Source organism: Strongylocentrotus purpuratus, unplaced genomic scaffold, assembly GCF_000002235.5.
Source record: "Strongylocentrotus purpuratus isolate Spur 01 unplaced genomic scaffold, Spur_5.0 spur5_scaffold_13, whole genome shotgun sequence".
In the NCBI taxonomy this organism is placed as follows: Eukaryota; Metazoa; Echinodermata; class Echinoidea; order Camarodonta; family Strongylocentrotidae; genus Strongylocentrotus; species Strongylocentrotus purpuratus.
The window spans coordinates 22,410,749-22,426,099 of NW_022145598.1; the positions used below are offsets into that span (position 1 = coordinate 22,410,749).

Consider the following 15,351-nt stretch of genomic DNA (forward strand, 5'->3'; position numbering starts at 1 on the left):
AGTGACCTTATTCGAATCTGAGAGGTGTTCCCTTTGACTTTATAATAAGTGCCCCTTTTTATCTTTGATTAGTGCCCCTTTTTATTTTGACACTTGCTCCCTTATCCTTTCTAATTAGTGCCATTTTAATTGCCCCTTTTCATTTCTCATTAATATGTCGGGGAATTTAGAATAATAATAATGATAATATAAAAATAACAATATTAAAGTATTAATAAAAATAATTGTAAGGATAATAATGAGAACACTGATTTTAAGGATGATAATAACAATTATTATTATGATAAAAAATAATGACAATAAGAGAAATAATGATAAACCGTTCTTGAAAAGGGTATATCACATTACGAGATAAAGTCCCTGAACGCTTCTAAAGAAGTTGAATTTAATTACCCTGAAATGAAATCTTAACAAGAATCTTGGTCTCCCAAACAAGTGTTTGTTTTTTTTCAAGTTCATTGAATGGTTTATTACAAATACTGAAATTATCCGCCCACGAGCTGAATTACATTCAGTTTAAAATAAAAGCACATGAACAAAGTAGCAATATTAAAACAATTATTACATTAAGCGTAGGAGAATACATAAAAAGATAAAATTAATAAGATATAATATCGTTCAAAAGCTAAGTATAATCAGCATTGTGATCAAAACTATAACAACATAGACAGGATTTTTTTGGACATCAATATTAATAGTAATAGTAAATTAATATGACCATCTGCATACTACTACAAAGTGCATTTGTATTTCATGAAGGTAAACTAGCCATTAGTATCAATATTGTAATTATTCTACCCTCCAAAAAATAGGCGTGGATTAATATTTAGTCAGGGACGCCAACTTATACATTTTACAAAAATCTTGGCACCCCCAAAATAGACTATAGAGACTTTTTACTTTTTTATGACATGATTAGATATAGTAGACTAATATCACCATCGGTATACTACTAGAAAGAACACCTGCATTTGATTCAAGTATACTTATACTATATTACTATACTATACGTGTAAGGACCATCTCAAAATATAAAAGCGACATGATCTGATTAACTTTCTGCCCCAGCCTGCTGTTTATTGCCACCTCATGGTCAACTTACCAAATATCCAATTCACATAAAGCGGACGGAGGACTCGATGCGAGTACCAACAGCGCAGCGAGGGAAGAAGCGAGTGACGTGATACTGCATGACATTAAAGTGCAATTTCGCTTTGGCTATATAATGATAATAATAATAATATTTAATTTTTATAAAGCGCTTAATACAAATGTCTCTAAGCGCTTTACAAATATACTATTACCCCGGTCATTGGATTCAGTGCTTGCCTGCACACAATGTGTGCACAATCTCCACTCCCTGGGGAACATTCCAGCCAGGCGTTACATGACGCTCAAAAACAGTTTGACCAACAATGACGGTCGCATCCTACCGTACCCATTTAACACCTGGGTGGAGAGTAGCAAGTGCAGGTTATTATCTTGACAAAGGATATTAGTGCCGTGTCGGGATTCGAACCCTCGACCTTCGCATCTCCAAGTCAAGCGCCTTAAACCACTCGACCACGACACTCCCACATAAACAGTAATGACACATATACAATCAAACTCCCTCCTTCAAGATCAGTACTAATAAAACTAATCCCACACTTGTTTATCGCAGTTGTAATCCCTATCCTTTCCGAAACCTTGATATTTTACAGGCCTAGCGCTCCCTATATACTATTCATTATAAAAAGAATGAAAACAATGAACAACAACAACGACAAAGATTCCCAAGTAACGGCCTATAATATTTTGACAAACTCGCTACATTATTAACTTCATTTAGAGCTCGTGCTAGAGTGTCAAACTTGTCTTCGTGGCCACCTCTCCATTAAGGCTCCCTGTCTGTTATGTATTGGGCTATTGGCTATGTATTTTGTCTCCCTAGAAACAGAAAAGTGTGTTGTAGAAGCTATCTGCAGCTAGTGGCCATTTTTTTTTTTTTTTTTTACATTGAGTGACCTTTCTAGACAGGTATGACTGTTCTTAAAACTCGTTCTGTGTCCTACTTCATGGAATCAATTTTAATTCAGCATCTCGTATACCGGCTCAGTATTCTCATTGGCCACTCCCAAGTTTGATTTCTTGACTCTAGCTGTTTGCTGAACTATTCTTTGATTCCCATATTCTACCCCCTCGATTGCATTCATTTGGCCTCTATCTCCGCGTGTAGTTGCTATGGTGTCATCGTAGGCTGGTTGCTCCATAGTTGTTGCATCTAAGGATGTGTAGGTATGCTCAACTATTGTTTGATATTCATATTCTACCCCCTCGATTGCATTTGTGTGGCCTCTATTTCCGTGTCTAGTTGCTTTGATGTCCTCGTAGGCTGGTTGTTTCATAGTTGTTGTATATAACGACGTGTAGGGATCGAGTTCCTGGCCCTCCCTGTCACAGACTGACTGCCTTAGAGCGATGTTAGAGCGTCTGAAATAAAGGAAAGAAATATTATTAGTGAGGTATAGCGTTGTATTTTCTAGAAACTGAAAGCCCTGTATCAACCATAATCATTAGTATTACTCTTATTACTACCAGTAGCAGTAGTAATATTATGATGCTATTATTGATGTTGATGATGTCGAAGATGTGGAAAAGGAAAGTCACGTTTCCGACGACTTCCGACGACGTCGGAAAAAGCGAAAGTCGTGATGTCGTAGATAGGAGTCAGCCCTTCAAACGACGAAACGAAAATTGAAGACGAAGATACGTTGATACGGAAGTCGACGACGACGACTTGTGGATTGTGGCGCTGATAAGTGGCGTGTGTTGCTGATAAGCGGCAGTCTTTCGCTATATAAATAGACTACCTTTTATAATATTTACATGTGCTGGTATTTGGAATATATCCAGGCAAGATTGTATCACGGTTTGGATAAAAAAAAACGCTCATTTAAATTATATATTGTTCCACTGTGTCTGGTCTCTCGCAAATCATATTAGAAATAATAGCAAGACTTGGATTGGGTTGTTGGTGATTATAAAACCATCAACACCCCTAATCAACCTTTTGCTAAATTTGAGACCGTGCAGGATACCGACACAAAGGGTCGCTGGTGGAAATACAAACTTGAGTTTGTGAAGACTGAAAACAGAAGGCGATGGTCAAACAACCAAAGTAAGGTTTTCAGCAAAACAGCAAAATAGACATCATGTTAATGGTGGCGCTGACGAATGGCGTGTTGTTGATGAATAATGGCACTGATGAATGGCGTGTTGTTGTTAATGACGAGTGGCAATGTTGTTGATGGATGATGGCACTGACGAATAGCGTGTTGTTAATGAGGAGTGGCGATGTTGTTGATGGATAATGGCACTGACGATTAGCGTGTTGTTAATGACGAGTGGCAATGTTGTTGATGGATAATGGCACTGACGAATGGCGTGTTGTTAATGACGAGTGGCGATGTTGTTGATGGATAATGGCACTGACGAATAGCGTGTTGTTAATGACGAGTGGCGATGTTGTTGATGGATGATGGCACTGACGAATAGCGTGTTGTTAATGACGAGTGGCGATGTTGTTGATGGATAATGGCACTGACGAATAGCGTGTTGTTAATGACGAGTGGCGATGTTGTTGGTGGATGATGGCACTGACGAATAGCGTGTTGTTAATGACGAGTGGCGATGTTGTTGATGGATAATGGCACTGACGATTAGCGTGTTGTTAATGACGAGTGGCAATGTTGTTGATGGATAATGGCACTGACGAATGGCGTGTTGTTAATGACGAGTGGCGATGTTGTTGATGGATAATGGCACTGACGAATAGCGTGTTGTTAATGACGAGTGGCGATGTTGTTGATGGATGATGGCACTGACGAATAGCGTGTTGTTAATGACAAGTGGCGATGTTGTTGATGGATAATGGCACTGACGAATAGCGTGTTGTTAATGACGAGTGGCGATGTTGTTGGTGGATGATGGCACTGACGAATAGCGTGTTGTTAATGACGAGTGGCGATGTTGTTGATGGATAATGGCACTGACGAATAGCGTGTTAATGACGAGTGGCGATGTTGTTGATGGTTGATGGCACTGACGAATAGCGTGTGTGATGATGGACTATACTGATGATGATGCTCTATACATGCTCTAAAAGTGTCCATGTAATTGGTTCATGTGTCTCTCTCCTAGTTTTCGCACAAATTTGTAGAACTGTCAATAGCGCGTATTCCACCTTCTTTTAACGTTTTTGTTAGTAATTCCAGAAAATGGCGAAATTCATTACTTCTTAACAAAGTATGATAACGTCTCCCAATTTATATCATGATGTAAGGAACTTTTGGTTTACATGTGCATGCAATAGGTTCACGTCTCCAATTCCTAGTTCTCGCGCAAATTGCAATACCATGTATAAAACTGTCAATAGCACGTATACCACCTTTAGACACGTTTTTGTTATTTTTTCCCCAGATGGCAAAGTGCATAACTTCTCAACATGGTATGATAACGTCTCCCAATTCATATCATGATGTAAGGAACGTCGTGCTCTTCGTGTGCATGTAAATGTAATAGGTTCACGTTTCCCATTTGAAGAATTGCGTAACTTGCAATAATATGTGTAGAACTGTCAATAGCGCGTATATCAGCCGCCTTTTTAAGACTGTTTTGTTATTTTTTCCCAAATGGCAAAGTGCTAAACTTCCTAACAAAACATGATGACGTCTCCCAATTGATACGATGATGTAAGGCATGTCGAACTTTACGTGTGCACGTACATGATTCGTGTCTCCAATTCCTAGTTCTCGCGCAAATCGCAATACCATGTATAGAACTGTCAAAAGCACGTACATGTATACCGCCTTTTTTAAACGTTTTTATTAGCTCTTCCCAAAATGGCAAAGTGCATAACTTCTCAACATAGTACGATCTCTTCTCATCTCATCTGTCCCGTAGTCTGGCTGACCGTTGGGGCACCACTGTAGATTTTACAACCAGCTTCCTCAATTCCTCGCGGTTCTCAGCTTTCCGCCGTATGATGTTCCAGTCAAGGCCAGTCCATTCTTTGATGTTGTCTTCCCATCGTTTCTTCTGTCTGCCTCTTCGTCTTCCTCCCCGTACTGTTCCCTGTAGGATAGTCTTGGCCAGTCCTGATAATCGTGTGATGTGCCCGTACAACTTCAGTTTGCGTCTTTTTACTTAAATAGGGTTTTCAATTCTGGTTTTCACTACCTTATTGGGTATGTGATTTCTATACGAGATACCGAGGAGTTTGCGGAAACATCTCATCTTCAGTGCCTGTATCCTTCTTCCAATGTCAGCTGTTATGGTCTACGTTTCACACGCATACAAAAATATGGACATGACCAGGGAGCGCATCAGTCTGATCTTGGCAGGGCCGTAGCTAGAGTTTGATGTTTGGGGGGCACATACATGTTGACCGACGTCCTGGGGAGGGGTCAAAATTATTCAACCGATCTTGGCTACGGGCAGGCGCGTACACAGGGGGGGGGGGGGGGGGGTGTTTGGGGGTTAACCCCCCTTTGGTATTTGTATATTTGTAAACCCCCCATCATCCCCCTAAACACCCCCCTCCCCCCTTTGGATTATTATTATTTTTATTTTTTTTAATTATAAAAAAAAAAAAAAAAAAAAATATATATATATATATATATATATTCCCATGGCTGACCTAAAAAGGTAACCTTACCCCCCCCCAACGGAGCCAAATGTCAAATTTTTCAAATTTTGAGACCCCCCCCCCCAAAAAAAAAGTGTCCTCTTACCCCCCCCCCCCCCCCCCCCCCCCCCCCCCCCCCCCCACCCCCCTCTTATTACGCGGCTGGCTGAGTCGTTGCGAAATTTTCGGTCCGCCTGGCTACGGGCCTGGATCTTGGAGCTGATGGCGATGTTTTTGTCTGTTCAGATGACTTTTAGTTTGGTCACTGCAGCTGTGGTCTGGGCTATCCTGGAGAGTACTTCAAGCTTCAGAGTGTGTATGTACGAATACGCTTATCGACCCAAAAAAAAGAAGTGTGATAACGTCTCCCAACTCATATCATGTAAGGCTTACCGTGCTTTACGTGTACATGTACATGGTTCATGTCTCCCAAACAATTTTATTTTAATATTCACGTCTTGGACGTAAAATACAACAAAATTGTTGCTGGGTAAAGGTCAATTTTATTGATTTTCAAGTCTTGGACGTAAAAGACGAAACCAGCACGGTGCGAGTAAGCACATCAAAACGCTCACAAACATGTACAGCATTAAAGGCCTATAATATGAGACATAATAATAATAATAATAATAATAAGCTTTACCTTCTATGTCTTTTGCAAATAACGACCACGACAATGATGGCGTTGATGATGAGGAGGCCAGAGACGATGCCAATACTGATATAAATGATGACCTGGTGACCTAGGTAAAAGACAGAAATTGTTAAAAGTGTTGTTACAATTTTTTAGCCGGTATGAGCCACATTGATTTTTTAAATGGCAATTAGTTACCACTGCTATAGTCAGTGACGTACGCAGGATTTTTTCAAGGGGGGATTTGAACATTTTGAAATCGGGCCAAAAATTTCGCAACGACTCAGCCAACCGCTGAATAAGCGGGGGGGGGGGGGGGGGTGAAGGGGGGGGGGGGGTTTGAAAATATGACCGATCGACATTCCGTTCCGTTGGGGGGTAAGATCATCTTTTTAAGGTCATCCATTAGGATTTTAAAAACATAAATAAAAAATAAAAATAAAAATTTCAAAAGGGGGGGGGGGGGTTCCCGAAAAACACACACATAAAAAAACTCAAGGGGGGTTTAACCCCCCCCCCCCCCCTGCGTACGCGGCTGGCTATAGTACACAGACATTTCAAATACCACACAATGATTTTCCTATATAGGGGGCATGGGGCACGGAGACAAGACCCTTTCCTCCTCTAGTTTTACACTGTTTTATATACTAGTACAAACAGATATACCGGGTATAGACTCTAATAGTTTTAAGCAACCTGAAGATAAAGACCAGTTATGGTCATGCGATTGCATTGTGAAAGAAACAGTGTGGAATATCGATCAGAAAAGGTGGATCATGTAGCATATAAGTATTGGTGTGTACTGCAAGGTTCTGTAGTCATCAAAATGATAAGAAATTCGGCCCAGTCTTGGTAAAGTTACAAGCACTGTACACAGAAAGATGTATATGGGACTACATAAGCAAAAGCATACAAATCGGGCCTCATTTTTAAGCTGTTACTTGTCATCTTTAGAATATGTAGGCATTTGAAGATCCATGATTTTCAGGGAACATTTTTTCTCTGATGTTCTTCCACACTTGGATAATGAAAATGATAATGCTCACAAAATATTTTTCACCTCTCCCCAGAACTCAACCTTCTCTTTAACTCTACGTATGCTTATATGATGTGTGTAAATTGAGGCTATCGTGAAATACAGTTGTATTAAATACCAGAAATACATGTACTGATAATCCTTTCTTTATTTAATTCATTATTCTCCTTTTCACACTTTTTATGATAAAATCGTCAGTAATCGCTGATATATTTGCATGTAACCATTTCATTTGCATCCATATTACCACAATTGCTCGAAAATTGTGACTTAATGAGAATTTATTTACCACCCTGCTGCTCTGTGCCAGCTGTCTCAATAACTACCATTCGGTTAGTGAGCCCTTCGCCCTTGGAAGTCACATAAGAGGGTGTAGACGAACTGGATCCTGAATATTAAGGTGAATAAACATGATGCAATGGTAAATAAAGATGTTTATACAGTGTATATATATATATATATATATATATATATATATATATATATATATATTGGCCGGTAGAAAAACAGAATGAAAACTTTTTTCACCAGCACTTTTTAAATCACTTTACTTGGTAAATGACTTGAATTGTACTTTCGGTATATTGTCGAATTTTATCCGTTTTTTAATCCTAAGCGTAAAGGGGCTCGATAGCAGACCTAATTAAAAGCGCTATATACATAATTTTTATCATAATTATTGTTAATGTTTGTATTATCATTATTGTTGTTGTTGTTGTTGGAACCATTATTAATATTATTATTATTATTGATATTATCGTCAACCAACAGCATCATCATCATCACCATCATTATGGGTGACATTGGAGTGTACTAATCACTTAAATTATCATTTCTGTATTACTAAAAGGTGCAAAATAAACGTTTGACGGGTTTACCAGGTATTCTATAGGTTAAAGGGATAGTTGAGTTTTGGTATAGAGGGCGCTACAAAAAATAATTGTTTTGTGAGATAATGAAAAAAAATGTCAAATTTGAAACAGCATACAACTTAAATGACAAAATCATCTTTGCTTGATCAAAATAGGTTCAGAAACGGCTTAAATATCCCTAAATAAAACAATTTCTAATACTTATGGGGCCCTTAAAATATATACGATAATTTTAAACCAGCCGTTGAAAAAACGAAATAGCACATTAAACGTTTTATTCTGGCCAATGCCAATGTTGGCTTTCGTTTGACTTTTTCATGTTGGTTATAGTACGCACTAAAACCAGCCGGCCCGAGTTGTTCACCTCTCCCCAGAACTCAACCTTCTCTTTAACTCTATGTTTACCCATATGATGTGTGGTAATTGAGGCTATCATGAAATAAAGTTGTATTGAATACCGGAAATACATGTACTGATAATCCTTTCTGTTTTTAATTCATCATTCTCCTTTTCACACTTTTTATGATAAAATCGTCAGTAATCGCTGAAATATTTGCATGTAACCCTTTCATTTGGATTTATATTACCACAATCGTACAGGACTTGTGACGTAATAATTATCTTTTTACCACTATGCTGCCCTTGGTCAGTTGTCTGAATGAATGTCACTGGGTTAGCTTGCCCTCCGCCCTTGGTAGTCGCAGAAGAGGGTGTAGTCGAACTGAATCCTAAACATCATGGTAAATAAACGTGATACACGGATAAATAAAGATGTTAAAATAGTAAATATTGGCCAATCAACAACAAAAAACAGACTGAAAACTCATTTGTTCATCAGTAGTTTTAAGATAAGTTTCCTTGGTATTTAATTTGAATTGTATTTTTGGTATTATTGTCCAATTCTATCCATTTCGTTACCTCAAAATTAAAGTGCATAGGGACTGAAAAGTGATGTGAGATATATATATAATTAAAGTTTTTAATTAGAATCATTATCATATTTGTATTAATCTTGTTGTTGTTGTTGTTATCTAAATTAGTATTAGTAATAGTGGTATCATTATTATTGTTACATATTAATGGCAGCATACAATGAGCCACAATTGTAAAGCTGAGCATGCGCCACGCGAAATAAACTTGCTTTGGAATCTTATACCAAGAGTATCAAACGTGTGCTATCAATCTGTCTCGATTGTTCATCTTTGTACCTTTTAATTAAGAGTACATTACAATTATTATTATTATCTTCATCATCATCATCATCATTAATGGTGGCAATGAAGTGTACCAATCACTCAAATAATCATGCCTGTATTACTAAAATGTATAAAAATCAACCTTTAACAGGTTTACCAGGCATTCTATATATTCTATTTTAAACGTTTGAAGAGTATGAAGAACATTATTAGTATAAGTTCAAACCAAGTCCGCCTTGGGTTCCGGAAATTGATAAACAAACCTTTCGCGAATCAAAATATTTTAAAAGTGATAATGGAAATACTTGCCTGTACACTTTGGGAGAACATGGTTCCACATAACGGCATGGGTGATGTTGCCAATGCCAACATCTTCTCTGCGACCGTATATCTGCACGCATTGGATAACGTCAGGGCCTTCTAGTGTGTACCCGTCGGAGCAGTTAAAGTATATCTTGCTGCCGTAGCGCAGAGAGCCGATTTCATTGAATCTGAATCCATTATTAGGGGTACCAGGGTCTTCACAAACACCTAGGCCAACTTGGAAACATAAATTGCAATGACAACGAATAGTGTCGCATATTTTGAGAATATTATAACAATCATGTGCAATTAACAACTAAACGAGAATGGATAAGCTCAAAAACTTTAAAGATAAAGTTGAGTTCTGGTCATGCGATTGCAATGTGAAAGAAACGATGTGGAATCGATTAGAAAAGGTTTATCATCTAGCATAAGTATTAGTGTGTACTGCAAGTCTCTGGAATCATCAAAACGATACGAAATTTGGCCCAGTCTTGGTAAAGTAACAAGCACTGTAGACAGAAAGGTGTATATGGGACTACATCACGCACATGTGGCATAACTCAGAACTTCCAGAACTCAACCTTTTCTTTAAGTAGAGAAAATCGAATTTCGTTAAAAGCCATTCATTGGCAGGAAATTGTTAAGTAAATTATTTGATTTGTTCATATTTAATATTGAATTTTTATACAGGCAAAGTAGTGCGGAAAATGAATAAAGTTATTTTCTCTAAATGACAGTTAATGAATTTTTAGCAGAAGTATTTCTAGGGTTTTGAACTAGCTTGTCAAAATCCTCGTAACAAGCTTTACCTATTAGTGTTCTTATAGTGTTTTCTTTTGGAGGGGGTTAAAAACACCATCGCGAAAAAACATGTAAAACTCATTCTTTGTTTTAATGCAAGAACCCTCAACACCCTCTCCAGCCCCCTATGTCCCTCCCCAAGAGTGCCCTACCCTCATAAAAATGAAAAATAAATTAATTTCCGTATCGTTCCTGGCTTTACCTTGGTAGATGGCGATAAAATCTAAACTCCCACATGATTCAAGGTGATCTCCAGCACAAACATAATAACATTCTCCATCCGAAGCGATTCCATGTTTAACAAGGTGTTCATCTTGTCCTCCGCAGAAACATACGTTCCCCCATTCTACACCTGCATAGAAGTATCCGTCCTCTGCGCATGCGTTAATGCACAGGTCAATCGTGAGAATATCGATAGAGTCACGGGGGCGATTGGAAAGCACGCGATCTCTGCCGGGTCCTAAACGGTTATAATCACTGAAACATCCAATATAACCTGGTTCTGAATTAAAGAAATAAATGAAAACAATAATAATGAAACACTTCCCGCACAATTCAGCTAGATTTCAAATGGAACCTCGTGTTATTGCTATTACGAATATCGTCATTGCCTTGTTTTCGTTCACATTCTGCCCCATTAATATTCTTCTCCGGATTTTCCTTATCCTTATTGTCAGGAAATCGCATTCGTTTTGCACGTAATGTTTGTTATTCTTAGTTCGGTGCTTTCCTCATGTTCTTTTCCTTTCAAATTTCAGAGGCATAGTCTCTAACATATCATCAAGGTCACTACATTCTTCGATTTTCGAAATTCCTCATGCATATAACCGCCCAGGCACTAATTTTCCGTTTCTGGTCCATTTTAAGTCCTTTCTTTCTTCCTTCATATCTCCACTATCTTTCATAGATCATACATAGTTCTAACAAATTCCTCTTAATAGTCCAGGATATGTTCTTTCATCTGCGACACAATAACCTAACCTTCAAAATGCCATCTTCGCACTGCAAATTCAAATCCGAAACCGACTCCGTCAGAAATCGGCACTTGTTACCCCCCCTCCCCCAAAAAAAAAAATATCACAAAGAAGCATCTGCATTATAAACAAAGGAAAATGAATAAGATAGAACATAAACACGAAACAATTATATGCCGAATTAAACAGATTTTTTATATTATTTTTAAACAATTCAAATTTGAGTCATGAGCACACCGAGGTTATGACACTAAGAGATACAGTAATATTATGGCCAGCAAGGACAATATAAGTAAAAGATACCTTTTTAACTGAGTATTTTAACAATCCACTTTAAATTTACATTTTGTTTGTTTTTTTAATTTTATTTCCGCGTTCAAAAAGGTACAAATTCAAGTTTATAGTACATGAATTTGAACAACAACATATACATTGAATAAAATGTTTACAAATTTAAAGTTATTAAATAGAAATCATATACAATTATATCAAATAAATAACATTACGAAGCATACGAATAAGATAAGAAATATATAGTAAATATTGTTCAATAAATTAGAGAGGTAATTTAGAACGGAAGGAGACCACCATCGTGAGCGGTTAGGCTGGAGATGGATGGCGGCCTCATTTTGAAAGATTCAGTTTCATTGAATGTGAATTTAACCGATTATTAGCACCCTGTACAGAAACATCGAGATTATGGATGAAGGTGGCTGCATTGCTTTGGTGAGTTTCGAATGAAGTGATTTTTCGGATATCATCTGCATAAATATGATATCGGAAGGAGTGGTGTTGAAGAATACTTTTCAGACCAATTAAATTAAGTAAGAACAGGATAAGCCCTATTAAACTCCACATGCCAGACGCAAAACAGAATATGAAGTATAACTATTTATGAAGACAGAAAGCCATCCATATGTGAATATTCGTATTATATTCCGTCACTACAAATGTACTTACCAGTGTCATGAATAATCATGTGGCAACAAATAGTTTTTTAAAATCAGAACCAACAAAAGCATACAGGCACATTAAACAGTAAACTAAATATGATAAGCGAACATCTTACCTTTGCAAGAAACAGCTCCTATCGATGTATAAAGATCACAGAAACATTCACTGTCGCACGTTTCACATCGCATATTCATCCCATCTGAAAGAAATTAATTACAATTCCTTCAAATAAACTCTATTTCCATCTGTAGTATGTGGGTGTTTGGGATACGAGATCGTAGTTAGTATGGGGTTATTATTATTATGATCATTATTATTATCATTATTGTTATCATTATTTTCATCAGTACTATTATAATAATTCATATTATTATTAGTAGTATCATTATTTGTAGTATTAGTATTATTAAGGGTATCAGTATTACCTGTTTTCTTTGTAATATTAACGTTATTACTGTCATTTTTTTATTATTTTTATTATTACTATTCATTATATACATATATGTATCATCTTTATGCAGCGTAATAAACAAAGAAGTAAAAATATTTGAACCTTGGTCCATAATTGTGTCACTGGCAGGGTGTACAATACATATACAACATGTACAATATAGGAAACATATAAAGCATATGCATAAAACAGTTGTTGTTATTGTATAATCTATGTTTCAATCAGTACTGTTCGGGGTTATTATTACACTTACTGACTGAACAGTCTGTAAAATATGTTGATGTATAATTAGTAACTGACATCGGCCACTCATCTTCCTCTTCGTTGAAATCCAATGCCGTAAGATCACGAGAAGTTCCTGGGAAGTTTAGTTGACTACAAACTAAGCTCGCTAGTTCGAAATTCCAATTGTTTTGACAAACGAGCCCCCATCCGATGTCCTGGTTGAAAACCTCAACGATGCCGGCATTGGGTCGATCTTTAGTGATCAATCTGTAGTCTGCAAATATTATTGAGATTGTTGTATTCATAATGTTGTTTGTGTATTTGTGCGTTTGTATACTGATAATAACAATGATAATATTAATACTGTAATAATAATAATGATACTAATAATAATAGTGGTGATAATACTGCTACTACTTAAAATATCTACATTTATATTGCGCACGTATCCATCCCAAGGGGTGCTCTAAGTAACTAACAAACTAAACAATTAATATTATTACCCTGGCTTTAGCCCAGCTGCCCTAAGGCGCTAAAAGCATTCAAGGTATAAATTTATACCAGTTACCAATTTACTTCACCTGGGTGGAGATTGGCAAATATAGATTAATATCTTGCCAAAGGTCATTTATGCCGCGGGGGTGCTCGAACCACGGACCATTGATCCACAGTCCAGGGACGTATCCACAAGACAGTGACAAATCTCCATCTATCCCACATATTTAAAGGAATGGTGATTTCCAACCATCTCATACGAGAGGTTCCGGGTTTGATACTTGCTTCGTTCTTACGTCCTTAGTGTGTTTTTGCCCACATTCCCTCTCGACCCAGGGGTATTAAATGGCTACCTGGTAATATTGGGGTATTAATAATGGCAGAGCCTCAGGAAGAACATGGCCATCACAAGGTAGTCTCGTGGAATTAGTCATTAACAAGACCGAACAAAGTTTTTTTTTACGGGGTTGCATCCGTTCATTTAATTACATTTTCCTACTAGTCCAGATAATGGAATTCCTGATATAGATAAGTCTAGTTTTCACTCATTTCCGTGACTTCTAAAAATTCATCAATATAAACAGTATCCTTAAAAGGAGATTAAGAAGAGTGGTTACAATATCCAACATCAAACATTCATTTTCATTTGTTCTTGTAACAAGGACAAACATAATAATATGCTACCGATGATAATAATGATAATGATATGCCAAATCAAAAAGCCCCCCCCCCCCCCGTGTTGACCCTCCACGCCCCCAGCCACGACAAAAAACATCGCCGCCCCTGATAATCAACAGAATTTCCGTACCGGATATGCCTAGCTACGTGTAGGCCTTTGTCGCCTCAAGTAAAGGACCGATGAAACACAACTTCTAAACAGCCATTGAACATCGAATGTCATGGATATCTTACTTAAGCACGCTTATAGGAGTAAGGCAAATTTATAGAATTTGTAGAATTTTATTGACTCTTTGACCCCATCTCGGGGTATGAGAGTACAAACAAACATAAAAATATGAATAGCAATGCATGACTTATGAATACAATTCTTATAAATTATACATACATGTAGATGATAAAATATACAAACGATAATAGGTATACAGTGTATGAAAGTACAAACATGAACAATGAACCAACTATTATTAAAACACAAAGTATATATATACATGTACAATGTAGATAGTGACAATAATAAAATGAAAAGGTATAATGCAGTTTATTTACAAGCTAAGTAGTAAACCTCTCTCTCTCCCCTTGAGAAAAAAGAAAACTAAATATTTCCTTCAATACAAAGCATTGAGGATTTACACACCAAACAGTGAGAGCATGCAATAGACATGTACCCTGCACTTCCTTATATCTGCATCCAATGTTATACCAAAGAATCTATTCCTTTATGCTTTGCTGTAAATGCTACAAATTAATATAATTCGATCTGCGAGAAAAAACACATTTTGTACAAACTTACCTGAAATAGTATAGATCGCCAAACAGGGACTGCTTATAACAATAAACAGTAAAGACAGGGTTGAATACAAACTTACGGCCATTTCGGTGTACGTATGTATGTCGGAGTTGAATTCCTATAAGCATTTCTGTTTGCAACCGATATTCGTGAGAGTAGAACCTGCTTTGGAAGAGGAAGTTCTTGAAACACAATATTCCAATGAACACGCAGTGTTATACGTACGTCATCTAATGTGTTTCACATGAATTCATTTGAAGAAAAAAAAATT

At 37.1% G+C, this 15,351-nt stretch overlaps 1 protein-coding gene and 1 long non-coding RNA gene across 2 annotated transcripts; both read right to left on the reverse strand.

Moving 5' to 3' along the window:
• Positions 1-7,619: 7,619 nt before the first annotated feature.
• Positions 7,620-10,894, reverse strand: LOC115923230 (sushi domain-containing protein 4-like). Its single transcript, XM_030983620.1, has 5 exons — positions 10,870-10,894; positions 10,716-10,826; positions 9,716-9,946; positions 8,840-8,938; positions 7,620-7,726 (listed from the first exon to the last, which is right to left on the reverse strand). The coding sequence occupies exons 1-5, from the start codon at positions 10,892-10,894 to the stop codon at positions 7,620-7,622; spliced, it is 573 nt and encodes a 190-aa protein (XP_030839480.1).
• Positions 10,895-10,910: 16 nt separating this feature from the next.
• Positions 10,911-13,257, reverse strand: LOC115923324. Its single transcript, XR_004063856.1, has 3 exons — positions 13,146-13,257; positions 12,557-12,640; positions 10,911-11,015 (listed from the first exon to the last, which is right to left on the reverse strand). It is a non-coding gene; the product is annotated as an uncharacterized LOC115923324 (long non-coding RNA).
• Between the last annotated feature and the right edge of the window lie 2,094 nt (positions 13,258-15,351).